The sequence below is a fragment of the Sturnira hondurensis genome, unplaced genomic scaffold (genome assembly GCF_014824575.4).
Source record: "Sturnira hondurensis isolate 20B ecotype Veracruz unplaced genomic scaffold, ASM1482457v3 Scaffold0011253, whole genome shotgun sequence".
NCBI classification, from domain to species: Eukaryota; Metazoa; Chordata; class Mammalia; order Chiroptera; family Phyllostomidae; genus Sturnira; species Sturnira hondurensis.
The window spans coordinates 2,197,920-2,224,647 of NW_028083884.1; the positions used below are offsets into that span (position 1 = coordinate 2,197,920).

The window sequence follows — 26,728 nt, forward strand, 5'->3', positions numbered from 1 at the left end:
TGACCCCCACTCGGAGCCCCCCAGGGAGGCGGACCACTGCAGCTCAGGCCTCGAAGGTGGGTGTGCCTGGGTCGGGTCCCCGGAGTGGAGGCCAGGACAGCAGGTGTGGTGGCGGCGGGGCCTCACCTGACGCTTGAAGATTCTCTGGAGCAGCCCTTTCTTTGGTGGTTCCGGGGGGTGACTTCTGTTCAGGTCCGGCGGGAGGGCACCGTTGGGTCCAAACACGTTCAGCTCCTTGAAGCACTCCGTTTCGATCATCTGCAGGGGTGGAGGGAGCCCCCCCAGGGCAGCGTGAGTGCCCCGGCTGTCGGGGGGCAGAAAGGCATCCTGGCCCCCAGACCTGCACCCACACCGGCCTGAGTGGGGTCCCACCAAGTCCCCCAGTGCCCTGGGTCTCACCGGGGCCCAGACCCAGGCGACTCCTGCCCGCGCCCGCCTTTCCCGGGCGGTCTGGCTGTGCCCTTGCCTGAGAAGGCAGAAGCCTCCACGACTGCGCCCACAACCAGCCGCTCCTCACACACGCAGGCCTGGGGACCCCACAAGCCAGCTGCAGCCCCGCCCCCCACCCCATTGTCTCCGGCCCATTGATGCAGCTCTGGCTCCAACACAATCCCACCTGCCTCCAGCCACAGCTCCGTTTCCCTCCTTTCTCCCCCGGACTTCCCAGCAGAGTCACCTGGACCGGCCATGTCTGTCCCACCTGGTCTTCCCTCTTCTGACCCCACCCCACGCAGCCCCAGCAGGCCACAGGGACTCCTGACCCCACGCATCCGCCCCACCTCTCTCACCTCGTTCTGCCACGGGATGGGCACAGAGCCGGTGGAGAACTTGGAGTAGAAGTCGTCGTCCGTGTGGTCCAGGTTGACGCCCTTCACGGTGGAGAACTGCTCGATGTCTAGCACGTCCTTACAGTACACAGCGCGGGGCTGGGGGGCAGGGGCTCGGTCAGAGGGGCCACGCCCTTAGCTCCTCGGTCCTGGCCAGGCTGGGGGTGTTGACGCGGGAAGCAGAGGGCCTGCCTGAGGCCACCCCATCCCCAAAACCTGTGCTGCCCTCTCTCAGACCTGCCAGCAGGACCTCAGCCAGGGTGTGAGCTTGGGGTGTCTGGGGCCCCTGCTGCCCTTACACAGGCTGCAGGGTACCCCATCTCTAAGCTCACACTCCTTGGCACCTCCAGGGATCCCCACTCCCCCATCAGGTGGTCTCTGCTCCCCTAAAGCCCACGAGATCGGGATGGTGGAGATGTTTCCAAAGTCATCTATGTCTAAAAGAGGGCTGGCAGTGTGGGGTCTCCGCCCCCCCCCATAGAGAGAGTGAATGCTGGTTCCCAGGGCCAGGCCAGGGGACGCCAGAGACTCTGCATCCACAGGAACACGCAGCCAGGGAGGACGTCCCAGGGGCACTGCCCCTGCCCCTCTCACATTATGAGGCACCGAGGGGCTTGGCACCCAGGCTCTGCTGCCAGACAGGCCCTGACTAGGGTCCCAGCCGTGGTGTGTAGGGACTTTGGAAATATCACCTACCCCTGTAGGCGTGTCTCCTCACCTGCCAAATGGGACACAGCAGCACCTGGGCCATGGGCCCAGGTGGACGCTCAGCTAAGTCCAGGCTGAGACCCTGGGCACACACAGGCTTAGTCCAGGCTGGGGGAGGCTACTCACGTCTGGAACAAAGGGAGGGTCCAACATCCCGGCTTCTAAGCGCTTGAAGTTCATGTTCCTGAAGAAGGGGTGTCGCTTGACCTCTGCAGCCCCTGCCTCCTGGCAGCCCAGCCTCTGCTTTGGGTCTTTGGTGAGTAGCTGTGACAAGACAGAGCCCCATGAGGCCGTGCCTGGTGGGCCTTCCCTCCTCCAGGAGGGTGGGTCTGTGGTTGTCTCCCGGTCACAGGTGCATCCCTGAGACTCCCAGATGTCCCTCCTCCAGGCCTCTCCAGCCTCTGCCAGCCCAGGCCCCCAAGAGATGCTGTCTGGCCCTGACGGGCCTTGTTTCAGGGCTACCTCCTGAGCCACCGTGGGCTTCATGGCCCCGAGTTCACGGCGTATGTGTGTGCAGGGAGCCCCCGGGGCAGCAAGCTCCGTCTGCGTCTCCCCGAAGCCATGTGCCTGGTACCTAGTGCATGATGGGCACCCCGGAGGCCTGCCGAACCGGTGTTACCTTCTCACAGGTAGTTTACAAAGGGCAAGGTCTCTGTCTGTTTGCTCAACCCACAGCTCACTGCAGTCTTGGACCTGGGTGCAAACGGCTGTGGGGGGGAAGGGGCAGGGGCGGAGGAGGACAGAGAGGGTCTGGCCTCAGTAAAATGAGGTTTAGGGGCCCCTCAAGGCCACAGATGACCCGCGCTGAGACTCAGCAGGGGGTGGAGGAAGAGGGTGCCGAGGTTTGGGCCTAGAGACTGGACCCAGGGGCAGGGCAGTGAGATATATGCATTTCTCGACCCCAGGAACGGTGGGGAAGGTCTTGTGGCTGCCAAGATGGAATGAGGGGCGGAATCTGGGGCCCAGGGACCTGCTTCCTTGCTGTGTATGAAGAGGCCTTCACAGGCAGGTGGGGCTCCATGGTCTCCTTCTGCCCCACTGTGCCCTGAGCTAGTGCCCCGTGGAGGGGACAGGGCAAGCCTGGCTGCCAGACCAGATGGACCGTGATAAAGGACACAGAAGAAGCCCAGGACCAGAGTCCCAGTACTCCTGGCTCTTCTTCCAGCTAACAAAGGGGAGGGGATGCTAGTTTGACACTTTGCCCCCAAGAGCCCAGGTCCCACTGGATTCCCAGGCTTGGCAACTGCCTTTCTCTCAGTGAACAGCAGGGGGCAGCAGAGGAACAGCAGCGTCCTGCTGCCACAAAGCCAGCAAGGAGGGGCCCCCTGTGTCTTTCTGTCCTTGTAGCACAGCTATGCCCCTGTTGGGGTCTCTCAGGACCTGCCTCTCTGAATCCCCGACTGACCTGGGCACCCTGCTCTGACCTCCCTCTGCAGTTTACTGGAGAGAGAACCTCTCCCTGACGTAACCGAGGCCCCTCCAGGAGCCCACATGTCCATAGCTGCCTCATGCTGCCTTGCTCCTCCTGTCCCCCCGGCCAAGTCCACGGCTGTGATGACCTGGTCTCTTAAAGGCCCCAGGTGTGTGGGCAAGTACCCAGCCACAGCTGCCCCGGGCCCCGTGGTTCAAGCGTGCATGTGCACATGTGCATACACCCCTCCCTCTGTGCCTCACGCACATGCCAGTGACAGAACCGTGTCCTCTTTTCCTGGAGGTGGTCGCACGGCAGAGCTAGCCCTAATCTTTCTTCCCAGAGCACTGTGATGCCAGGCTGAAGCTGGAGAGGAAGTGGTCAACAGCGTGTAGAGGGGCCCAGGAGAGGGGCCTCTTGGGGAGGGGGGCCCTCCAGAGGGTTCTCAGGCCCCCCTCGGCACAGCCTGGGGGTTTAGCAGCAGCCGGCACAGAAGCTGCTGCCTCCCATCGGCCCCGGGGCCATGCCTCTCTACGTGCCAGCCCAGTCACTCAGGCACACAGCTCAGAGGCAGACGTCCAGCCTGACCGCTGACTGTCGGCTGCTCCCGTGCAGCAGCACTGGGAGAGGAGGTCTGTGGGCTCGTGGGTGTGCAGCGATGCACACTCAGGCCCTCCTGTCCCCAAGGGGCCCGGCAGGGCTTGGGAGCCTGAGAGTGAGAGCAGGAGCAGAGTAGCCGTCCCCCAACAGGGCCCCTGGGCAGGCGTGGGCCCGCTTGGGCTGAGGGGCAAGGCCGTAGTCCAGGGGTCAGCCCCAGCCACCAGCCTGAGTGTCACTCCCACATGCACCTGCCTGGACGGGGCAATCTCACTGCTCACAGATGCTACCATGCAGGTGTGCCCAGCATTCCATTTAGTGGACAGAAAACTTGGTATAAGGTGTTTGTTCAAAGACAGAAAATGTCACTGCCTCAAGCCAGTGTGCAGGGTGCAGAGCTGGGAGGAGCAGGAGGCCCAAGGCCAGGGTAGGGGCTTGGCCCAAGATCCCCTTGTATCTTGGGGATAAGCTGGGATCACTTTTCCTCCCCTGTGCTGACTTCCCCGACAAAGCTGGATGTGAGGGTGCCACGCCGTTCAGCTCAGCCCCCTCCCCTTGTCAGGGGCCACCCGGCCCCCACCCCAGGCTTCCTCCAGCTCACAGCAAGCACACTGGCTTCTCCGCTTGGTGGCTTCACCACCCACGCCCTGGTGGGCCCTGGCCCTGTCCTCCTCAGCCGGTGTGTTCAGCTGGGAGGGGGTAGGGGGTAGGGGAGCCACCGCTGGACAGGGGCCGCGGGCAGTGTCTGGATCACCAGCAGCTCACCATTCTGCAGATGGACTTGGCCTCCTCGGAGAACTTGTGGGAGTATGTCTCCTCGGTCTCCAGGACCCGGCGGTCCACCTCCTCCCGCTTCACCTTCTCCTTGCGGCCTCGGAACGGTGACTGGCCCTCAATCATCTCATAGATGAGGCAGCCCAGACCCCAGTAGTCAGGGCTCAGGCCATATCTCTGGTTGTTCAGGACCTCGGGAGCTGGAGGGCAGACGAGGAGGGTGAGGAGAAGTGAGAGACAGCTCAGTTTAGTCAAGTGACACCCTGGGGCCCCAATGCCCCCTCCGCTGGTTAAGATCTCCCACCCCTCACCAAGCCCCTACTTCAGATGGGAGTCACCCAAAGAGGTCAGGGACTCCAAGGGGTGGACCCGAGGGGGGCCACACCCACACTCACCCATGTAGCCGACGGTGCCCACCCGGCCGCGGATCAGGTCCCCCTCGGGGATCTTCACGGCCAGGCCCAGGTCGGAGATCCTGATGTGGCCTGTGCGGGGGGAGCGGAGGGTCAGCAGGGCCTAGGATGCTCAGCGGGGCCCAGGACGGTCGTCCCACCCTGGGCAGGGGCACAGATGCACTGTGTGCGCCAGGCAAGGCCCCAGGACTCTGTGTTTTCATCTGTCTATGACGGGCCCTGATCTAACACCGCAGGGGGACTGCGGCCTCCGGGGGAGCCCAGGTGTGGGGAAATCACTACTCTTCGGGAGAAGGATGGCAGACGCAAAGGGATGCCTGCATTTGGCCGGACAGCGGCTGACCTGCCTCATAAAACGCGCTAATGGGCTTCTTGGAAGGCTGAGGTCACAGAGTTTAAAACGCCTTGGCTCGATTCTGGGATTGCTTCATGGAAAAAATGTGAGATTCTCCTGACATTTTGCAACAATTTGCTTAAGGGGGAAAATTATAAAGCAATTTTGGAAGCAACTTCCTGTCCTGCCCAGATGGTCTTTGGAGGTTGTTTTCTCCCGTTGGAGAAACACGGTGGGAAGATGCCCGGGCCCTGGAGAAGGCGCTAGATTAGCGCTCCTGGCCCCCGACTAAACCCAGAGCAGGGACAATGCCCTCCTGGGCGCTCAGCCTGGGTGTTGTCTCGCTCGGTGGCCCACCCAGGGGCGGGGGGTCACGCTACATCTGACCCTGCAGGGGGAACACTCCCCGTCTGTGGATACCGGAGCCCCCATGGCTTGGCCGTCAGCAAGGCCTAGTGAGCGGGACCCTGGCCGGGTTGGAACTGCGTCCCCCAGCTGAGCAACCCCTGACGAAGGCAGAAAGGGCGATGGGACCGCGTGGAGCCCAGCCATGGGGATGCAGGTTGGTGGTGGGCGTGGGACTGAGACCGGCCGGGGGAATGGCCCGCTGCTGCACATGGCAGCATTGCCAGGTCCCCGACGCGCTGAGGGGACCTGGTCTCTGATCTCGGCTCCCCACTGATATTGCCAGGTGACCTTGGCAGCTTGGCTCCTTGGAGCCTCGATCTTGTGGTCTGTAAAGTGGGCACAGGGTTCCATCCTGGCACCCTGCCCCCCAGCCACTCCCCACCATTTAGTGTGCACAGCTGGAAGGGCCTGCTGTGGCCGTCCCTGTTACCCGTGCGAGAAAATAGTGAGGGTGATGCACGAATGCTAATGACTAGCACATTCATGGCTGGCTGCGGCTGCGGCTGGCAGAACAATGTGCCCTCAAGGGATCCTGTCAGAACCTCACCACCACCTTCCACCCTCTGAAGCTGGCAGGGCAGGACTCATTGTTTCCATCTAAAAATAAGAAAAATGTGCCCCAGCTGGTATGGCTCATTGGATTGAGTACCAGCCTGTGAACCAAAGGTCACCGGTTCGATTCCCAGTTGAGGCACATGCCTGGGTTGTGGGCCAGGTCAGGTCCCTAGTAGGGGGTACGCAAGAGGCAACTACACATTGATACTTCTCTCCATCTCTTTGCCCCTCCCTTCCCCTCTCCCTAAAAATAAATAAATAAAGTCTTTAAAAATAAAGATATCACATAAAAACAAGAAAAACGAGGTTCTGAAATTCTGGACCCCTCATCTCACTCCCCTCCACTCCTCATTTCTCTCTCCTCTCTCTCTCTGCCCAGCCATGCAGCTTCTTCTCCAGGTGGGAGCTGCATCTATATGTACTACCTTCTCTGGGTCCCCAGGACTGAGGACAAAGAGTGGGTCCTTCTCTCTACCTGAGCCCTGCCCTCCTGGGGGCCCAGGGTCGGTGCCTGAGTCTCTGAGAGGCCCTCTGCTTTGGGTTGCGATGCTCACCTCAGCTACGGAGTAGGTAAGGGTCTTCCGCACACTCCCCGACTTACCGTAATCGTCTAACAGGATGTTTTCGGGTTTCAAATCTCTGAAAGGGAAGGACCACAGGCATGTGAGTGTGGGCATTCAAAGGTGCCCTGGAGTCTGGGTGGAGTGCCCTGGTCCCGAGGCTGTCGGTCTCCAGGCCGAGACAATATTGGGCTAATTTCTGTCCTCCCACTGTTTGCCGCCAGCATCTTCTCGACCCTGGGGAGTGACTAGGAAGGAGGTTAGGTGAAGGCTGGTGCTGGCTCCTGTCCACAGCCCCCAGGGCAGGGGTTACCTCTGGCTGGGGTGGTGACAGACCCCTCCAGAGCTGGGGAGACCCTGAGATCTCCGGATGCCCTGGGATGCCCTGAAGGCACAGAAGAGCCTGGGAATAAAGGTACAGAAGTTACTGAGAACAAAGCACCGGCTGTAGAACTGGGGCAGAAAACTGTGGGGAGGAGGATGGCCGCCCCCAGGGGAAGGACCCAGCGTGGGCCCCCCAGATGCCAAGCTACAGTCCGGAAGAAGGCACAGCCAGAGGCACAGCTGTAGGTGTGGCCACCTCTCCCCGTCCCTAATGTCTGCCTTCTCTCTGATGACACAGTCATGCTCTTAAGGAAGGGAACCGCTCCATTCCCAGCAGGGGAAGAGGCAGCCAAGTGTCTGGTTTCACTAGGGAAAGGTCCCCTGGGGTGAACGAACCGCCAGTGGGATGGCATGCAACTCAGGTGAGGCCCTGGGCAACGACACCTGGCCTCTGGGTTGAGGACTGGTCCTCAGCCAACAGGCTTCGTTCATTGAACTGATGGCAGCTGGCCCTGGGGAGGGGTCACAGCGCCCACATGCAGCTGGTGGTCTGACACAGCGCTCACGGGTTTGTATGCAGTTATTCATTACAAAATACTTTTTTTTGCTGTTGTTATTTAACATGCATCCTTTCGATGTGCTGACAATTCCAAAGAAGAGCAAGAACCAATGTGTCAATAAACAAACTGGCCAATGGGTATGAGCCAGAACCAGGGCGCCCAAGAGGCCATGGCAAGTGGTCAAGCTTGAACTTGGAAAACTGCCCCCCCTTTTGAAGTGAAAGGCAATCAAATGGAGGATGCTTTTCTCAATGCTTAGGCAAACTGCTCCGACTCTCTTCTCACTTGAATGACGACCAAACAGAAGCACAACCGGGGAGATGGTTTAGAGGGAAGGGCATGACATCAAGGCCTCCCTTCTTGTTTTCAAAACCTTCTTGGTGCCCTGGTTGGCGTAGCTCAGTGGATTGAGTGTGGGCCTGTGAACCAGAGGATCACAGTTCGATTCCCAGTCAGGGCACATGCCTGGGTTGCAGGCCAGTTCCCCGCGGGGGACGCATGAGAGGCAACCATACATTGATATTTCTCTACCTCTCCCTCTCTCCTTTCCTTCCCCTCTAAAGATAAATACATAAAATCTTAAAACAAACAACAACAAAAAACCCTTCTTGGTCTCCCAGGATAATCTTCACCAAGATCTCCATGGCAAAGGTCTCCAAACTGGGCTGTGTGTGCCTGGAGGGTCAGTGTGGGCCTCCCAGGAGAGGCCTCATGAGCCCAGCTGAGCGACCCCGGGCACTGGCCCGGAGGGGACAGGGCACCAGGACGTCTGGGCCCCCTGAGTAGCCCACCCCCCTCACTCAGTTTCAGGGCGGAGTCTGTCCAACTCCAGCACCTTCACCTGCAAGAGCAGCAACCAGGCCTCAGTTCCCGGGGAAGGGATGGGTCCCCACTCACCTGTAGACGGTGTTTTCCAGGTGCAGGTCTTCCAAGCCGCACAGGATCTCGGCCGCATAGAACAAGGCTCGCTCCTCCTCGAAGCCGGGGTTCCCCATGTTGTAGATGTGGAACTTCAGGTCCCCCCCGTTCATGATGGTCAGAACCAAACACAGGGCATCCTTGGTCTCGTAGGCATAGGCCAGGTTGACCTAGGAGCGCAAGACAGTCACGAGGTGAGGTTCTGTGACGGCCCCCCACTTCCGCCCTCCCTCCTCCGGGTCCTTGAAGCTGGAGGGGGGGGCACTGGGCTGGGGGCGCAGCAGCAGCTTCACGCCTGCTGGCCTCCAATCCATTCAGCCTCAGAGCGCCCTGCCCGCTGCCCCTCTCAGCGGGTGCAGGACTCACGCCTTCCAATCTGGTGGTGTCAGGTGGGGAGGCAAAGAGGGAGGGGCAGGCTGGCCGCCTGCTGTTTCAGGGATCCCGCCAGGAGGGCACCTCTGCGTTTCCACTGCAAAGGCATGTGTGTGCGTCAGCTGGTCAAGACCACGTCACCGTGTTGCCTGGTCGAGCACAGCAGGGCCACATGCTCTTTGGGCATCGTTAGTGCAGGGACGCTGGCCGCCGGCTGGGCAGGTGGCCAGAGGGGCTTCACCAAGCAGAACACAAATTGGCCAAGACTCACACGCGGAACATGCACGGTCAGAGGGACCATCAGCAGAGAGGATCCAGTCCCTCCCTGACAGAGACCGGCCGCCCGAGGCTCTGGATGGGACCATGGGTCTCCACTCAGCGGGTTGGTACAAATGAAATCTGGCCACATGGACCAGGCTGGGGTCAGGCTGCACCATAAAACTTGGGTCCAAACACCAGGAACAAAGGGTTACTTCTGAGGAAAGGAGACAGAATGGAGTCGAAGGCGACAAAGCTCTGGGAACTGTGCTCCGGCACCAGCCACTGCTGCCCGCAGCCCCACACCTGTCCAGGTGACCACGAGGAAGGACCCCAAGGGGAACGCTGTGGGAATGCCCCACTGGGGGCAGAGGACAGGGCTCAGTAGAGGAAGGTCCAGGCCTTCAAAGATGCGACACTCCAACCCTTTCCCTGAGTAGGACCCACCATCGCCCCTGAGGGCTCCATGGCCGGCCTGGAGGCAGTGACCAGTGGTCCCTATTGAAGGGGCCCAACGGCACAGAGGAAGGTTCTGGACTGGTGAGGGCTGGTGTTGGCCTCGACCACCGCCTCCCACATGTCACCGTCACCCTGGGTGGGGCTGGCAGTGGGGACAGCCTGGAATGAGACCCAGCGAGGCACACTTCTGTCCCCTTGGGGTGTCCTTTTGGAAAGCCACCCCCTCTGTGGGGAAGGACGGAAGCACTAGACAGAAGGCACGTCTAGTTCTCACACAGGGCTGGTGGGATTTAACCGGGGCGACCTTCCTGGACAGCCGTCAGGGGACAGCTACCCACCGGGAGGCGCACACTCCCTCTGCCACAGCAATCCCTCCACCAAGGAGTCCGGCCTGCGGATGGACGCAGTCCTAGAAACCAGCCAACGGTGAGCGAGGATGCCCGCGGCCTCTGCGCAGTGGCTCCAAGCCAGGGGCGCCCTCTGTCTGCGGGGATTGGCTTCTGCACGGGTGAGGGTTTCTCTCTTCCTCATGTAAGAAGGGAAGAGTACAGCTACAGGTCTGGCTATTTTTTAAAAATTTATCTTTTTAAGGGGAAAAATACTGCAGCATACGAGGTCTGGCAAGCTGCTGTTGGCTAAAAACCATGAGTCGAACGCAGTGGAGCGGTCGCTCAGAGAGGGGCCTTCCGCATCCCTTCTGCGTCCCCTGCTGTGGGAACTTCCACCTGCCACGCACACTGTTTCTACAGGGACCCGCAGCGGAGGCACCAAGGGCTGACCCAACAGCCACGTCCTCCTCCACGTGTCCCACAGCTGGCTCGTTCCTCGCAGGGACCAGTCTGGCCAACGGGCTGTGGGTGGTGGAGAGGGGTGTGCCCCTGGGCATACACCCCCAGGACTCCAGATGGGGTGGCTGTGAGGGGGAGGAGGGCGGCCCGGTCCTACTGGACTGTGTGAGTGACAGATCAGTCTTGGTCGTTGGCAGCCACTGGCAGTCACTACTGTGAGTCAAGCAACCCTGTCACTGCACAGAGCGTAGCATGGACGGAGAAACTCGATGCGTGCAGGGTCAGGGTACTGACACTGGGGTGTCTGCCTTGAGGAAGCCAGCCTGAAGGGGGAACAGAGCCCCTTGGTGGACCTCGGGGTGGGGGGCTTCTTTGTCCACCAAGGAGTTTGCAAGGTGGTCCTGCAGAACAGAGGTCTTGGCCCCCCACAGAGGGGAGTCCGGCTAGCCTAGGGACAGGACGAAGTCAGCCACCATTGGCCCTGAGGGGCCTTGGGATGGAGGTGACTAGGGGTCTGGCTGCCTTTCTGCAGGTGTTCCTCGCTCTGCATTCCATTTTCCCGGGTGGGGTGTGCGGGGAGCTGCCACACTGGAGCACCACCCACTTCCTGAGGGACAGACGCCCCAGTCGCCAGCGGGCAGCCTGTCACCAGGCCCCGAACACTCACCACGAAGCGACTGTTGACCTTCTCCAGGATCTGCTTCTCATTGAGGGCCATGGACTCCCCTTTCCTCTTTTTGATCCTCTTCTTCTCCAAGCGCTTGCAGGCGTACATTTTACCCGTGGCCCGAACCTGGCAGGCACAGACCTGCAGTGCAAGGAAGAAGCCAAGGGTGTGGGGCACGTGAGGCCTGCCTGGAACTCCGTCGCTGGGCCACAGGATTGGGAACTGATGGAGCCGGGGCCGGCGGGGCCTGGCCTGGGAGCTGCAGCTGCCCTGGGCCCTCCCCTAAGATCCTCTTCCCCAGAGGTGGGTCCCAGCTCTGGAAGGTGCAGTGTGAGGCATTCACAGCACCATTTGGGTGACCAGCTGAAGCCTAATGCCCTGTTCCTCTCTCAGAGACAACTCGATGTTCTGTCCTCGGCTCCCAACCAGATGTGTCCAATGTCAACTGGGCATTTTCAAGTACTAGCTGAAGCTAAAAGACACTTCTTGGGGGGTCAGTGATGGGAGACCTCTGGGAACCCTGAGTTTGCAATGCAGAGGAATGGCAACAGGGCATTTGGGAGCCTGTCTTAGTCCCACTGCCTTTGGGCCCTGGGCTGGGCCACCGAATGACTCTGAAGGTCAGCTTTCCTCTTCTCTAAAGGAGAAGCACCAGGCCCGCCTCCCCATTGGGGGGTCAGACGGAGCATGGCAGTGCATGCTAGGCCCCCCACACCCCCACTTCTCCCTCCAAAGACAACCAGAAGCGCTGTTTCTCCTCTTGGAACTTGAACCCTGCCCGAGGCCGATCCACACCCTCCTTCAAGTACAGACACCCCCGACCCTCCTCTGCACCAGGGGCCCGTGACCCGCAAATACCAGGAACACCTTTCGCAGGGCCGGAAGGGACAGAAAAGGGGACCAGAGTTTGGAAACTTTCAACTGAAAACGTGGACGCTCACTCACCTCCCCGAAGCCCCCTTTCCCCAGCACTCGGTACTGCCTGAAAGTGTTTTTGGTTACTGGTTGCCTGGAAAAAAGCAAAAATCCCGGGGTTAAGATGTGTAACCCATATGCAATAGACAAAGGCAGCTTTGAAGTGGCCGGTGCAAGGTGCAACTGCACGCCCCAGGGACCCCCAGGAATCACCACCGCAGAGGTGACCCTCAAGGGCTTACTCTGGAGCTGGGTGTTCCAATCCCAGGCCACCTGCCCTTGGGGCCCTGCAGCCTGGGAGAAAAGCAGAAGGCTTGAAAAAAGTGACCCGAAGCAGCTTCACAGGACTTCCCCGTGGTTCCCCCTTCTCTCCCATATGCAAATCAGGGAGCTAAACTCAGCAGGAAGCTGCGACCTCAGAGCAGGGAGAGGGGAGGGGCCAGGAGCCAGGGAGGTTCAGAGTCCCAGGGAGGACATGCCGGAGACCAGAGACAGGGCCCTCCCCATACTTGCCATCTCAGCCTGCCCAGCAGGACGGCCACACCTCCAGCCTCTTCACCCCAGGGCCCTGTCATTGCGCCTCCCCAGAGCTCCAACACTAGGAGCACTCTCTGCCAAAAGTGGAATTTAGGAAGTCGTAATCACTTGGTCTCTCTCTCTCTCTTTCTCTCTCTCTCTCTCTCCCCCCTCTGGTGAGAACACTGAAGAGTTACCCTCTCCACACTTTTCAAGCACATAACACAGCATTTGACTATCGCCACCATACTGCACGTCAGAGTCCCCAGAGTCCTGGGGCTCACCGGCCGTGTAACTGACACTTCGCACTCTGACCGGCATCTCCACCCCACCCCACACCGCATCTACTCGCTGCTTCCACAAGTTTGCCTTAGATTCCACATACGAGTGAGGTCCTGTGCTGCGTGTCTGTCTGCGTGTGGCTTATTGAACGTAGCAAGTGTCCTCCGAGTTTACGCATGCTGTCACGTTCAGCAGGGTTTCCTTTTTTAAGGCTCAGTAATAGTCCAGAGCCCGTGTGTACGTGTGTGCACGCACCAGATTCTACTACCAGGTTCGCCGCAGCATCATCCGTGAGAGTCAAGACACGGAAACAATCTGAATGTCCGCCGACCGGCAAGTGAACGACAAACGAGCAGCTTTGCCACGTGAACATCGGCTCTTGGAGCTCCAGAACTCTCTCTGAGCATCTCCCCCCACCACCCCAAGAGTCCTGACCGGGGTGGAGGCTGGAGTGGGACTAAACTGGGCTGACGAACCGGGTCAGCTCTAGAACGACAGTGAGCCTCTGGTCACCCAGCAGCTCCTGAATGAATCTTCCAGGGAAACTGTCCTGGCTGCTGGGTCCTGGAGAGAGCTCGGGCTTTGCCGGAAATCACACCGCTGCTCTCCCAGGATGGCTCCGAACCCCGGGACACGGCCTGCACTCGGCCTGGGGTCACAGCGACTCTCTTCTCCTGTTTCTGTGGGAAAGGTGGCCCAGTGTCCGTGGGTGGCCCGGGGCCGCCCCTCGCAGGACTCTCTGTTGATCTGCATCTTTCTCCTACAGAGGAGCAGCCAGGGCCCTGGACAAACCTGCCTCCCGCCCGTGCCTGCCACGCGCCGCGGGAGCGTTTTCTACAGCCGCCCTCGAAACCACATGAAGGCGCCCGGGCGGACCAGTTCACGACGCACGGAGAACAGTCGGCCGGCATTACCGCCGAACTCCTCCGCTAGGGGAAATGAGTGTAATACAATTTCTGAGGAATTTCTTGGTTAACCTTGGGAGGAAAAAAAGCCCTTTAATATTTCAACAGTATAGCACCAAGGGGCCACGGTCTTGGTAGCAGGGGAACAAAAAAAAAGGAGGGGGAGAAGGCAGGGTGTCGTTCAGGACATTTCTAGGCCAGGGATCTGCCCTGCAGGCTTCCACAATTCAATGCAAAAGAGCTTCACTTCTCAGACTTAAAAAGTCCATCTCTCATGCTTGGTGCAAATGAAAAATGAATACCAGGGGTCGCAGCAAAAGGACTGTAAATGAATACTAGGGGTCGCAGGAGTGCTGGGTGGACCAAGGGTGAAGGACGTGAGTGAGACCTGGAGTTCAGGTTCCAGCCTTGCCAGGCTCTTGCTGTGTGGTCCAGGGCCCATCCATCAATCTCTCTGAGCCTGGCACCAGCAATAAAATGAAGCTATTGAAATGGCATTTGCCTTTAAAGGGTTTCTGAAGGCTGCTGTGTGTCAGATGTCAGTATTAGGACTCTAGGACTAAGGGACAGGGCCCCTCTGGGGCCTCTCTGTTCCCACTGCCCCAAATGCCCTGTACATGGGCTCATGTCGTCCTCACACCAGCCCTGAGAAGTGAGACTATCACTGCCTCATTTCTGCAGGTGGGAACTCTCAGGCTTTGAGAGGTAAAATGAGTTGCCTAAGGTCAGGGCTGGCAGGAGCTGGGGTTGGAATTGGAGTGCAGGCAGCCTGTGACGGAGCCCACATTCGGCGTCCTGACCCCACACGGCAACACCAGGCAAAGTGTGTGCAGACTGGGGTCAAGTGTTATGCAGCCCAGGCCCTGGGGCGGGGGCTTGATGAACACGTTCCTCCACTGCCCTTCGGTCATCAGAACCATGACTGAACCTCCCCTCACTAGGGTCAGCTGCTCCTTCCAACACTAGGCATACGAGGAGGATGGCCACGCTGACGCTGACGATCCCGGTGACGACCGTGGCCATACTCAGCATGTACCTCCCGGGGCCAAAGGGCTGACCTGCCCTAGGCATGTGCTGCTGATCTCGTCTGGTCTTCCTGCCCAGCCGACAAGGCTGGCACTATAATGACCCCACTGACAGAGGAGGAGACCGTGGTGTGAGAGGTGAGAAGCCCCTCCAGAGACCTTGGGAGGAGGCCGAGCTGGGACTCAGGTCTTTTGCCCGGCCCTTTGCCCCTCCGTGTCTCCTGCAGCAGCTGTGACATGCGGGGGCAAGGGGGCCAACAGAGAAGGCCGTCCACTGCACTCTGTTACCCACATTGGGTGGGGCGGAGAGAAGAAACATTATCCGGTGGCTGACAGGCAAGGTGCTTCTCCTCTGAGCTTCCCGGGTGGGTGGGGAAGGGAGTGGATGGAGCTTCTAGAGGGTTCCTTTCATGTGGTGTCCTGAACATTCGCAGGGCACTCGGCCCGCTCAGGGGCGAGCGCACACTCAGGATCGGGCGAGCTCCTTGCTCTAGAACCGCATTGTGCCCAGAGGGCTACAGGCGCCAGGCCTCGGGGCACAGGGCACTCTGGGCTGAGGAAGGGAACCCTCCCACCCACACCTCCCAGCTCAGCCCGGCACGGATGTTCCACGGGCATCCCCCACCTCTCACACCCTGAGCTGTGTGGTGAGCAGAGCATGGAGCCAGTTGCCGGGGGCCAGGGCCCTTGGTGCACCCCTGGCCCGCTGGGTGACGAGGCCAGCCACATCACATCCCCGCTGTGTCTCTCCTTCCTCATCAGCCACATCGGCCCCGCCCACTCACCAACGTGCGTGTGGGAGCACTTTGCAGAGAACAGGGCAGCAAAGCAAACATGAAAATGCACTCAGACTACTCAGACTCATCCATTAACGGGGTGAAAGGATAAGGGGAAGAAAGCTCGCTGCCAGATGGGAAACCCAGAACAGTGCTGCTGACGCCGAGGGGAAGCAGGCCCTGGGGCACAAGCAGGACTGGAGGCTGGGGGCAGCCGCTTGGGAGGGCAACTTGGCAGTCCTCCACAGTTTAAAACTGGGGCTTTCTGACCCCGAAATTCCTCTGCTAGGAATTTCTACAGTTGTACTTGTAAACGTACAGATACGTGCGCAAAGCTTTCCATCCCTCAGGAAAGGCTGCCCACCAGTGGGGGTCGGGTTACATGAGGGACGATGCACTGCTCGTTCAGGGAGGACGGCAGCCCGCCGTGCGCGGGCAGAGGAACGGTTCCCGAGCACAAACAGACAGAACAGGATGCCCAGAGAGGCTGTGCATTTGTGCGTGTGAGCGGGCACACTTTCATAAGCACAGAGCGCATCTAGGACACAGAACCTACTTCATAGGAGGAGATGCTTACTTTTATCTGGCCCACGGGCCCATGGAGGTAGCTGGATTTTACGCGACTTCGCAGGTGAAAACCTGGCCCCCACCCGACACGCGCCCTGGCACACACTGGGGGGCAGGAGGGCCGGGGGCGCTCACCTTTCCAGCCACTTCCACTGGAGGAAGCGATCGAAGTACATGCTGTCCAGGTACTCGCGGAAGGGCTCCCCACTCAGGTAGTCGTGCACGGACCTGGCTCGGAGGGAACGCAGAGAGGGACATTTCATCACCCCAGTCCCGAGGCAGAGGGGCAGACCACACGCAGGGCACTGAGCTCCGGCCGTGGGCACATCCCAGGCCTGGCGTGCACCAGTGAGTGTGTGGGTGGCCTTGTGACAGGGGAGTCACAATGGTAAATAACCAACATTAAATAAATGACCCAGGATCTGGGGGTCAGGGGTCAGGGCCATCTCTCTACAGAAGGAACAGGGGACAAAATGACAACAGAGGCAACTTTGACAACAGAGGGGGAGGAGCAGGGACTCTGAGATGGTAAGTGGCGGGGGGGCAGAGCAGGGATGTGGCCCCCGAGGCCCACGCTCTGGATCTGGTCCAGGACCAGCAAAGCCTCCAGATTTTCATCCCTGCAGCAGAATTTATGGGTCACCTACTGTGGGCTTGGCCCTAGGCTGGACCTGGGGGGTTCTGAGTCTGGCTACAGGCAGGGGTGGGCCTCTTCCCTTTGAAAAGTGGAATGTTGGCCAATCTGGCCTGGGCACTTGGGACCTTGCAGAGCTGGGGCAAGCTGGGGGCTGTGTCTTGCCAAACCTGCAAACCGGGGCTGGCATGGGGGGCCAGGATGACCCCTCCCTCAGGAACAACCCAGGGACCTGCCCCAGTGCCAGGCCTGCCCCTTGGCCACCTCCGAGAGGGCAGCCACCAGGTCTCTTTCTGCTGCGGGGGTCCCTGCTTGGGCCTGAACAGGGCTGGGCCCCCAGCTGGCTTCCTGGACTGTCCAGCCACATTGTCACACTCCCAGTGCCTGGGGCTGCTGGCTTTCTTGTCCTCCCGACCTGGCAGAAAGCTCTGGGAAGGCCAGGACTGGGCTCCTGCTCACCAGGGTCTCCCCAACACCCAGCACAGTGCCAGGCACAAGGCAGATGCCCAACTGATGCCTCTGGATCAAAGGGTGAACAGGCACATGGGATGCCTCTTGGCATGTAGACATGTCTACGTGCACGCACGTGTCATCTTATGGGGTGCGGAGCATGTGGGTGCATGAACGTGTATGTGTGAGGGGACGGGTGGGGGTGTAATGGGTACACAGCCACGGGCTGGTCTCCTACGCAGGAGGCCTGCAGAGGTGATGGGTGTGGCCAGGAAGGCAGTCTGCAGCCCCTCCTGAAGCAGCGCCACCCGCTCGGGGTGGTGGCAGTGGTGGGGTTGGGGGGCCTGGGAGGGATCTCCAAACCACCCAGACCGGGTCAAATTCTTGCACATTCCTCAGACTCAACAGCCTAGAGAGCCACTGCTTTCAACACCCTTTGAAGCAGATGTTTTCCTTGGACTCAGCCCCTGGTATCTCTTTCCCCTCGTAAGGAGCACACAGACATCTGGGTGGCTTGGCTGGGCCCTTGGTTACTGAAGACCTGCCCCTGGTGCCCAAAGCTCCAGGTAGAAGCTGGAGGCAGCCCCGTCTGGACGGCTGTGTGGCTGCCAGAGGGGCGGAGGGGCCTGACGCCCCTGGCCAGGGAGGGAGGGAGGCTGGCCTGCAGGGGCCCAGGGTGGGCAGGCCGCCGAAGCACTTACTGCGCACAGGCAGAAAAGAGTTCTTTGCAGGGCCTCTGAAGGAGCTTCTCCTCCGTCTGGGAGACCAGGTCCCGGCCAACTTGGGTGATGAAAACTGGGGACTGGAGGGAAGAAGAGAAGAAGAGGCAGTCAGTGCGGGGGAGGAGCGGGGTGTCCGGGGCCACCCAAAGGTGCTGGGCATGGGTGCGCCTTCCCCTCCTGCCCGAGCTAGGCCCTGGGCCGCCTGCAGGGCGGGAAGGTGGTGAACGGGCCCAGACTTCAGGTCAGATTTCTGCTCTGCCACTTTCAGTCAGTGTGACCCCTGGAGGTCACATGGCTCCTCTGAGCATCACTGTCATCGCATGCAGAGCATTGAGCATTGAGGATGATGCCCGTGTCTTGGCCCATGGCCAGAACGGATGGGGTGTGAGAGCACTCCTGGCAGAAGGAGCTCTGCACCGACGTCCAGGTCTTCGGCGACCCCCCTGAGCTTGCTGACACCCCCAGCCACTCTGAGCTGTCCCCTCAGAGGGCAGAGTCGAGATGAACCCCTGCGCAGCCTCAAGGTCATGTACACAAGGGTCTGGAAGGGGTAGAAGGGCAAGCGAACAGGACTACACAGCAGCTGGGGGAGGGGGCTCAGCAGCTATGTGACATGTGGCTTTGGCACTGGCCCCGGGGTTCGAGTCCCACATCGGCTGCTGGTGGCTGGTGGACCTCCGTGTCGGCTGTTCAGCCTCGGTTATCAGGAAGATGAGCAGAAACAGCAGTTTCTCCCAGAACGAACCGGTGACAGCTTCAGGTCCAGCCTTTGGCCCCGATCCTGGCACCCAGGAGAAACTGTGATAAATGTCACCACTGTCATTTTGGTCTCCTTCTCGGTTAGGCTGCCTGGCCTGCACACTTCAAGCTGGAAGGGCAGCTCCGAGTGTCTGCATCCTCCCCAGGAGCAGCAGGCCTCCCGCCCCACCCCTACTCCCCACCAGGCTCCTTCTACCCGCAGGCCCCATGGTGGGTTTTCAATAAATGACGGGAATAATGGTGAAAGTTGCCAGGAGCGGGCTCAGGAAGGTGGGGCCTAGATGCATCTTTCCCAAAGATGCTAAAATCTGAAAGACTTGCTTCCTCTTCCCAGCAGTTGCCATGTGACTGTGGAGCTGACTGTTCTGCTAAGCCCCCTGGGTGGTGTCTGGCGGGGGCGTGGCACTGACCCTGAGGGTGGAGGCGGAGCAGCCTGGTGAGTGAAACCAGTGGCTTATTTTCTATTTCCCACCATTCTGAATGCCCACATCCCCCTTCTTCTTCCCCTCCCAGGCCCTGCTCCTCTGCAGGTTCTCCTCTGCCCTGGGCCCTCCCAGCCCAGGTGTGGCGGTTGCCACTGTGATGGAAAATGCCGCCCAAACATACACGCAGTGTAGACAAAGCCAGTCACATCAGGCATCTCAGAGTGTCGCCCAGATCGCTGCCACCACCAGTCCTGGGTGGGTGTGGCTCCCTCCCCACTCTGTCCACTCTGCCTGGGCCACCCCTCCCTCCCCGCACTGACAGCGTAGTGAGAACACAGAAGAGCAACCAGCAGACTGCTGGCTTCTGGGGCTACTCGAGGCTCCTTTTGCAGAGAAGATCTGAGCAGCTGGAGCCCCTGAGCTCCCGTCCGCCCCCGGCCCTGGGCCATTCCAGGCCCCCACCGCCTCCCTGTGACAGGAAGGGACCGCTCCAGACAGGCCCTACAGGTCCTTCAAGACTCAGCGATTGATGGCTGGGGTTTTTGTTTTAGTTTTTGCTTCGACGACTTGGGGAACTTCGGCTGGGGATTCTAGCAGCTGAGTCTACGGGGGATCAGGAACTCCAGAATGTGGGGACAGCGGCATATCAGAACAAGCCCTGAGGCCACGGGCAAACTCGCTTCAGGAAGAGAGCCCAGCTGCTGCGGCTGCCTTGGTGGGCAGGGCGCGGCGGCTGGCCCAGAACTGGTGCCCGCTGGCCCAGAACTGGTGCCCGCTGTGCGCTTGTTAGCGAGGGACGGGCCCGGGGTGCGTCCGCCAAGACCAAACAGAGAGGCGAGGTGGCAGGCGGGGGTGCTGCTTTGTCATCAGACTCCACCCAGAGGGGACACACTGTACCCACAGGAGGCCCAGCCCAGTGCTGGGTGCAGTGTGAGGGGAACCGGATGGGGGGTGCTGTTAAAAGGTGACCCCTGTGTGGTCCTCAACCGCAAATCACTTGTCTCTCGTCAGACTCTCACGAGATCAGGTGAGACGCTAACAGGAAACTCCTTCCCTTTCCTTGGCTATACGTGGCCCTGTGTGAATGGGCTGCTTGAACTCCATGGTTCGCACGCTTTTTTTTTTTTAAACAGCAAGGCTCTTTTCTCCTTGTCCAAAGGAGATTCATTTATGGACCCAACATTTAAAGCCAACAGAAATAATATAATGGATAACAATGGTTTGCCTTTATTGAGGCCAACCCTGGATAGACACTGTGCAAAATGCCTTCGCGGATGAGGAGATGGAGGTGCGGAAAGCTGAAGTCATTTCCAAAGGTCACCCAACATTGGGTGGGCCAAGGATGAGTCTGGTTGGAGGTGGTGGGCTATCTGGGCCACCTCTGCTCCCCTCCCCCAGCCCTCCCTCCCGGGAGGTGTGGCATGGGCCCTGGGGCTGACCAGGACACCCGGAGGCCCTCCAGCACAGGCAGGCAGAGCTTGCATGGGAGATGGCGCAGCTCAAGGTAAGGAGCCACTGGGCTCAGATAAGCGGGCTGGAGTCATTGGGAAAGGCTTTGCGGGGGGCAGGAATAGGGTCAGGGCCCTCCCACCTGCAGGCCAGGACAGCCACCTGGGCTGCCTGCTCGGCCACACCATGGCCAGCCTCTGGCACCGGCTGGCGGGACAGCCCGGGGCCCGCCGCCCACCAGTCAAAGCCCTAATGGAGTTAGTGAGCAGGTAATAATGTGCTCAGTTTAACCACCAGAGGTTTAAACTCAGTCTTTGGCTCAACATGAAGAGATTAAGGGATTCCAACCAAAGCCCCTTTCAACTGACTCCAGGGGAGGACACCTTTGCCAGAAAGGAGGGAGGAGGAAGCGGTTGGGCAGCGTAAGTCAGAAACTGAACCCTGCCAGGAGGGCAAGGGGGAAAGCCGCCCGAAGGGGCATTCAGGGCCCCTCGCTAATGGGATCAGGGGGTGCCTGGTCCTCCCCTCTGGGCCAGGAAGTGCCTTTCGGAGGGAGACAGGCAGGCTCTCCCTGGCCTTCCCGCAATGGGGGTGCCTTGAAGACAGAATTCCAGAATTCCATGCTGTTTCAGATCCCTTTCCAGCAAGCCAGTCCTTCTGGCCCCTGGGGGCCTGTGAGGTGGGCTGGGGAAGGGCGGGCTCAGGAGAGCAGCGTCACCTCACCTCACTGAGGGCTGGGGGTGCAAGGGAGCACTGGGCAGCGCTGGGCAGCACTGTGGCTCTTGGTGCCAGGAACTGTCCCTCCAGGATGAAGCTGAGGGTCAGGGTGGACAGAGCAAAAAGCAGCTGGAAGGTGTGAAACTCTGGGCCTCGGGACCCCCTCAGGCCAGCAGGGCTTTGAAGTGACCCTGATTTCTTTGGTCACAGACGTCTTCCCAAGTAGCTCCAGCCTGCAGGCCTTGACCTGAAGAGGACAGTGTCAGTAGAGGCACCTCGTTCCCCTCGAAGTGTGTGGAACTGGGTCTTGGTGGCATGTCCTCTGGACTGGAGGGAGGACGGGGACAGGGTCCCTCTGCCGGAGGCCCCACGCGAACCAACGCCTGGCCTCCCAATGGTCGCGCACGGCTCAGGCTAACCAGCTGGCCAACCTCGATGGGACCCAGCTCTGCCGGAAAGTCCACTCTGATGACAGTCAGGGGCAGCCCTGAAGAGGGCTCTGTGGTCAGCTCCTAGGACAGCTTAAGACAGCAAGCCATGCCTGGGGGACGTGGCTCTGTACGCCCACTTCTCTCCTGCAGGAAGGAAGGGCTCGTCTCCCTGGAGGAGCTGGAGGCTGCAGGGGCACCTGTCCTGCCCCTGAAGTCACCCCTGGAACAAGGAAATCTGTACCTCATCCCCTCTTTGGCTAAGTCTCCTTCCTCCCCATTCCCTCCCCCGGAGATGGTGGGGGAGGGCACGGTGGGACAGAGATGGCGCTAAAGCTTGGGTGTGCTTTATCCACTCTGTGAATCGGTGCTTCTGGACAGACGCCCCCTTCACCCAGAGGGGGAGGAACCTGCTCCTTGCCCCCCATCCCCAGAAGGAGAAATCGACCTTGAACCCATCTCCTGCACCAGAGGAACTAGGGGCACATGTGGGTGGAGCCAGGCCACCAACAGGTCCTGCTGGTAGGACAGACACAACACAGTGACACGTGTGTGTTGGGCTGCAACCAACCTGGAATTCTGGCTCCTTCTTACCTCCTCCCCCAACAGCCCAGACCCACGCTGCTCTCCCTGAGACATACGAGTGGGTTCTGGACACCCGGGAAGCCAGAGATGAGGCCGCATGGGTGTTCTCCTGGGCCCCACGGTGCCACTTGGCATGGGCATCGGGCAGCCCCTGAGGTGGATGCAGGGGGCCCGGTGGGCTCCCAACCTTCACTGCTCTCCCCCATTTTGTCCCCACCCTCCTATTAAGTTCTCAGGTCCTCTCACTGCCAGCACTGCCCATGACCCTACACTGGGACATGTGGCCTCGGCCAGACCCCTCGTCCTCTGCTCCGCCAGACGGAAACCTCCACGATATTCAGACACAGTCCTGACGACTGAGGACGCAATGCCCGAGGGCCTCGGGAGGTCTAAGGAGGAGAGAGTGGGGCGTGGGCAGCAGCCGGGCTGGAAAGAGCTAAGGACTAGTCCTTGCAGCTGCGTCCGCATGTGACGGATCTGGGGTGAGCCCGTGCATGCGGCCTGGCACGACTTGAGGGCCGACAGAGGTTACCTACTGAAGACTAGCACGGCCCTGGCACCCCTTGGTGCTGCGACTGCTTAAGGCATCACCCCTCCTAGGTCCCAACTGCAGCTTCTCAAGGGCCTTCTCTGTGATTAACTTGAAGAAGGACAATCTGGGGTATCTCAGGTGCTGAGCATGCTGGAGGGGGCACGGGGAGTGGGGGGAAGGTATGGGCCCAATCTGGGCATGAAGTCACCCCTGGGTGCTTTACTTAGTACTCAATCCAGGAATTATGTGCCAATCACCCACCACACCCAAGGCTCTGCCTCCCTCAATGCCCTAACACCCACCTCAGTGGGCTCCGCCTGCGCCAGTCCAGTGGCCAGCATGGTAGTCAGTCCACAAGGTGGCGCTGTTGAGCCCCTTGCTCCTGTGCTTCACGCACAGACACCCGCGGATAGACCAGCTCCCCAGGCCTCTGAGACCAGGTGCACACGGGGAATAATGACCCAGTGACTCATCTCAAACCTGCAGAGTGCAGCCTTTGCAACAACAACTGAGGGAAAAAATGAGCGATCGTTGGGAGGGAGTCCTGGAGAGGGAAAACGGAAGCTGGACCCTGAGAGCCAGGTTGGACACACCCAGGTGGAGGGGGCTGCCCGGGCTGAGGCCTGGAGGCTGCTCAGAGCAGGGAGGACTCCTTTAGGGAAAGTCAACGAAGTGGGGCCAGCTGCCTCGCGCCGACACCCCCTGTGAGGCTGGTTCCCACTGGGTGTAGAGAATCAGCCCCGAGGGTGGCATCGCCAGGGCCCGGCCATCGCCTCCTCTCCCTGCTGCCGTCCCCTCTGCACCGTGATGACTGGCAGGAGGAAGACACATTGTTTTCTGCATCAGTGAGAGACCTCAGGCCTCAGGACCTGGTTCCCAAAGCCTCCCCTGGCCCCAAAGCCTCATTTTGAGACGTCGGGGTGGAAGTGGGATGGACTGTGTGTGGCTGCGTCCTTGGAGGCGCCCAGGGGCCACGGGCTCTTCAGGACCACCCCCCACTCCTCCTCAGCAGCCAGCCACCCATGCTCCCTAAGTTAGTGGCCCGGGAGCCCCCTCACAGCCTTCTGGGACCACGATGGAGCATCAGGGGGAGATCACAGAGGACTCTCCTGGGAAGATCCCTCGGGGCCCAGCTGGGGGGACTCGTGGCACAGATGGGGGACTGACAGAAAAGGCCACAGCGGGAAGGCACCCCTCCACGGCCACACTGCTGGCCCACGGAGGAGCCAGACCAACACCAGGGGCTCCAGGGCGGGCCTCAGAGCGGACAGTGGTCCTGAGCTGGAGGGGCTCTAAACCAGGCTCCCGAGCCAGCTCCGGGGCAGGACACAGCTGGCCTGGCTGGCCCTACTCAAACCAGCTTGTCCCCACTTCACAGATGGGGCCACACACACAGCAGTCCCGGCCCTGGTATGTCCCCCCAGGCCCTCCTCTCCACGCCCACCCCACTGCCTGGTTTCAAGAATCCTCTTCCCTCGCTGGACCGGCCAGCCCGTCCCCCACCAGGTCTCTGCACCACGTGCCCTTGTGCCGACGTGATGGCCTAGAGGAGCCGCTTGGCACCGTGCAGCACGGCTAGTCTCCGCCGCCGAAGCCCTGGCCCCTAACTCCCTTCCCCACCTGCTGCCCCTCTCTGCCCTCTGCTTGCTGACACACCGCCCACTCGCCGCCCCTGGACAAGTCCCGGCTGTCCAGCTGCTGGGCCCTTGCTTGTTCTCTTGGAAGGAGCCCTGCTCGCCCTGTCGTGACAGGTCCAAGTCCCACCCAGGCTTAGGACCCACTTCCAACACAGCCTCATCCAAGACGAGTCTCCGAGCAGACAGGACCTACCCCCGCCTACAGGACACTGTCCTCATCACCTTCGCTGCCCCTTCCCAAGCACCCACTGTATGTTAAACCCTCAGAGCCTGACAAAGGCTATGCTCTTTCATCCTCTCGGGGTCGGCCTTATTATTGTATCCCCATTTGACAGATGCAGAAACGGGCACGGAAAAGTTACGTAACTTGCTCAAGGCCACACGGCGAGCACGGGAGTGAAAACCGGACTCAGCCCCAGGCAGCCTGGTCAGAGAGCCTTCTCCCCGAACACCATCATGTCATCCGAGACCGCCATAGTCCTTCTCAGAGTGTGTGGGGGGGTGTGACTCTGCCTGTTTTGGCAACTGCTGTGTGTGCAGCGCCGCCAGCGCCCCCCACCCCAAACACGCACACACAGGCCAACGGCCAGCATACGCTTCGCTTCAACCCACGGAAACACCCCACCAAGGACTGGTGCTCATCAGCGGCGGTTCCACCAGTGAACAAAAGGTCAGCCCAGGGGACGTCCGCCCTATCTCCAGACGCAAGCACTTAGGCCTTAATGATGTGTACATTTTCATATGTGGGCAGCTGACGTTCCCACGTAAGCTATTTGCAATTTCCCAGTGTGGACAGACTGGGCTTTCAGGAAAAGCTGAGCAGGGGAGAGGCAGCACACTCTGGAAGAAAGAAGCACCAGGTTTCCCCTTCCTTCCAAACCAGGAGCTGCCTAGGCGCTTGCCCTCCTGGTCGTACTGGAATAGAGGCAGCTGTTTCTGGGGGGGGCACCCCTTTTCCCTCCCAGGACAGGAACAGAGGAGGGGCGCTCCCACAACTACACCCCCACCACCCACTGACCCTGCTGAGGGGACCCGAGCCAGAGGCAGGAGGCTCTGCACACACAGAGCCACCAGGGCCTGGCCACGGGTGAGGGTGGGAACCAGGCTCCAGCTGTGGGCGTTCGACAGTCACCAGCCCCTTGACAGGGTGCGCCTTCTCACAGCTCTGTATTTCTGCTGCCCCCTAGAATTGTGTCATGTGGTGGGGCCTGTTCCAGGGTCACAGACTCAGAGACTGTGACCCTGGCAGGCCTTCCAAAGGGCAGGTGCGTCACTCGCTCCTGACTCATGAGAACCCAGCACGGCACTTGGACGTGGGCTGGGGCTCCCCACAGGGCCCCACGGATAGAAGAGGGGACGGTGAGCCTGAGCTCTGAATCCAGGCTGGCCTGGCTCCCAACCCTGTAGACACTCTACTCCGCCGAATGAGCTGATGATGTTCCTGGCACGAAGTAGGTGTTCAGTATGTTTGTGGAATAAGTGTGTGCTCACATGCACGCTCACAGTGGGAGAGAAAGAAGTAGCGAGCTAGGAGGCCTGTCCACCAGGAGCACCTTCATAAGGTCATCAGGTCTACCCCTCCCTGCCTGTGTGGCCACCGGGCCAACCAGAGTTCTTGGGGACTTTCTCAGTTACAGTGGGTTGGGGTGCCCATCTCAGGCAGGAACTGTGCACTGGAGACTTGCGGGTGGCCAGCTGGGGGAGAACCTGGAGTTGACCTTCGGAGAAGAGTCCCGGTGCCTGGGGTTCCTCTGCCAGATACAGCCTTTCTCACAGTTTCACTGAATCACACTCCCACCCTTCCAGTAAGTTCCTCCTTTGTTTGAGCGGCTGGGTTAAATCTGCCACTTGCCGCCAGGAATCCAGACTAATTCGCCATCTGCAAACCCAGGAGTTGGGCCGGGTGACTGGGAAGACCCTCCGAGCACAACCCAAGCCGCCAGGGGCTTCTCCTCGCCTCGATTTGCTCTCCCCACCCTCAAGCTGGCTGGTTCGGAGTTCCATGAACTAACTCAGCCCAACGTCCCCAGTGCCAGGGACGGCAACTGGGTGAAGAACACATGGCTGAGAGCAGCGCCGTTCCAACCCTAAATCCCGGCTGCAAACGAGACCTGCTAGTACACAACCTGAAGACAAAGGAGAGTTGCTGAGCGGGTCTCGGACGGCATTTCTTCACTCGAAGGCGGACTTGAGGTCCGCCTGACAGGAAGGAAAAGCCCAGTCTTCCACCTTCTTAATCAAAACCTTCAGCGCCCTGTGGCAAAGCCACCGCCGCACGCCGAGTCCATCTGGGCCAGCTCCTCGGTCTGCTCTTGGCCAGGCAGCAGACACTGGCCCCGAACAAGAGCAGGACCAAAGGGAAAAGGCAGGGTTTTGTATTCCCTGTCACTGGGGAAACAAAGCAGCCCAGCCAGATGTCACGGGGGATGTGCCACGGGGTCACTGTCCTCCACGTAGGGCCTGATGTCTGT

The 26,728-nt window shown here is 60.2% G+C and overlaps 1 protein-coding gene across 2 annotated transcripts in view; it reads right to left on the bottom strand.

Moving 5' to 3' along the window:
• The window catches only part of GRK5 (G protein-coupled receptor kinase 5), a 186,461-nt gene that overhangs the window by 1,141 nt on the left and 158,592 nt on the right, over positions 1-26,728 (bottom strand). The window contains exons 5-15 of one of the 2 annotated variants that reach the window (XM_037059653.1): positions 17,705-17,805; positions 16,055-16,147; positions 11,879-11,942; positions 10,934-11,074; positions 8,369-8,559; positions 6,629-6,666; positions 4,713-4,802; positions 4,309-4,517; positions 1,662-1,799; positions 789-926; positions 127-258 (exon numbers count right to left, since the gene is read on the bottom strand). In XM_037059653.1, coding sequence (XP_036915548.1) covers positions 127-258; positions 789-926; positions 1,662-1,799; positions 4,309-4,517; positions 4,713-4,802; positions 6,629-6,666; positions 8,369-8,559; positions 10,934-11,074; positions 11,879-11,942; positions 16,055-16,147; positions 17,705-17,805 — 1,335 coding nt within the window. Of the gene's footprint in view, positions 1-126; positions 259-788; positions 927-1,661; positions 1,800-4,308; positions 4,518-4,712; positions 4,803-6,628; positions 6,667-8,368; positions 8,560-10,933; positions 11,075-11,878; positions 11,943-16,054; positions 16,152-17,704; positions 17,806-26,728 lie in introns of those variants that run through there. The other variant, XM_037059654.1, reaches the window with a different exon arrangement.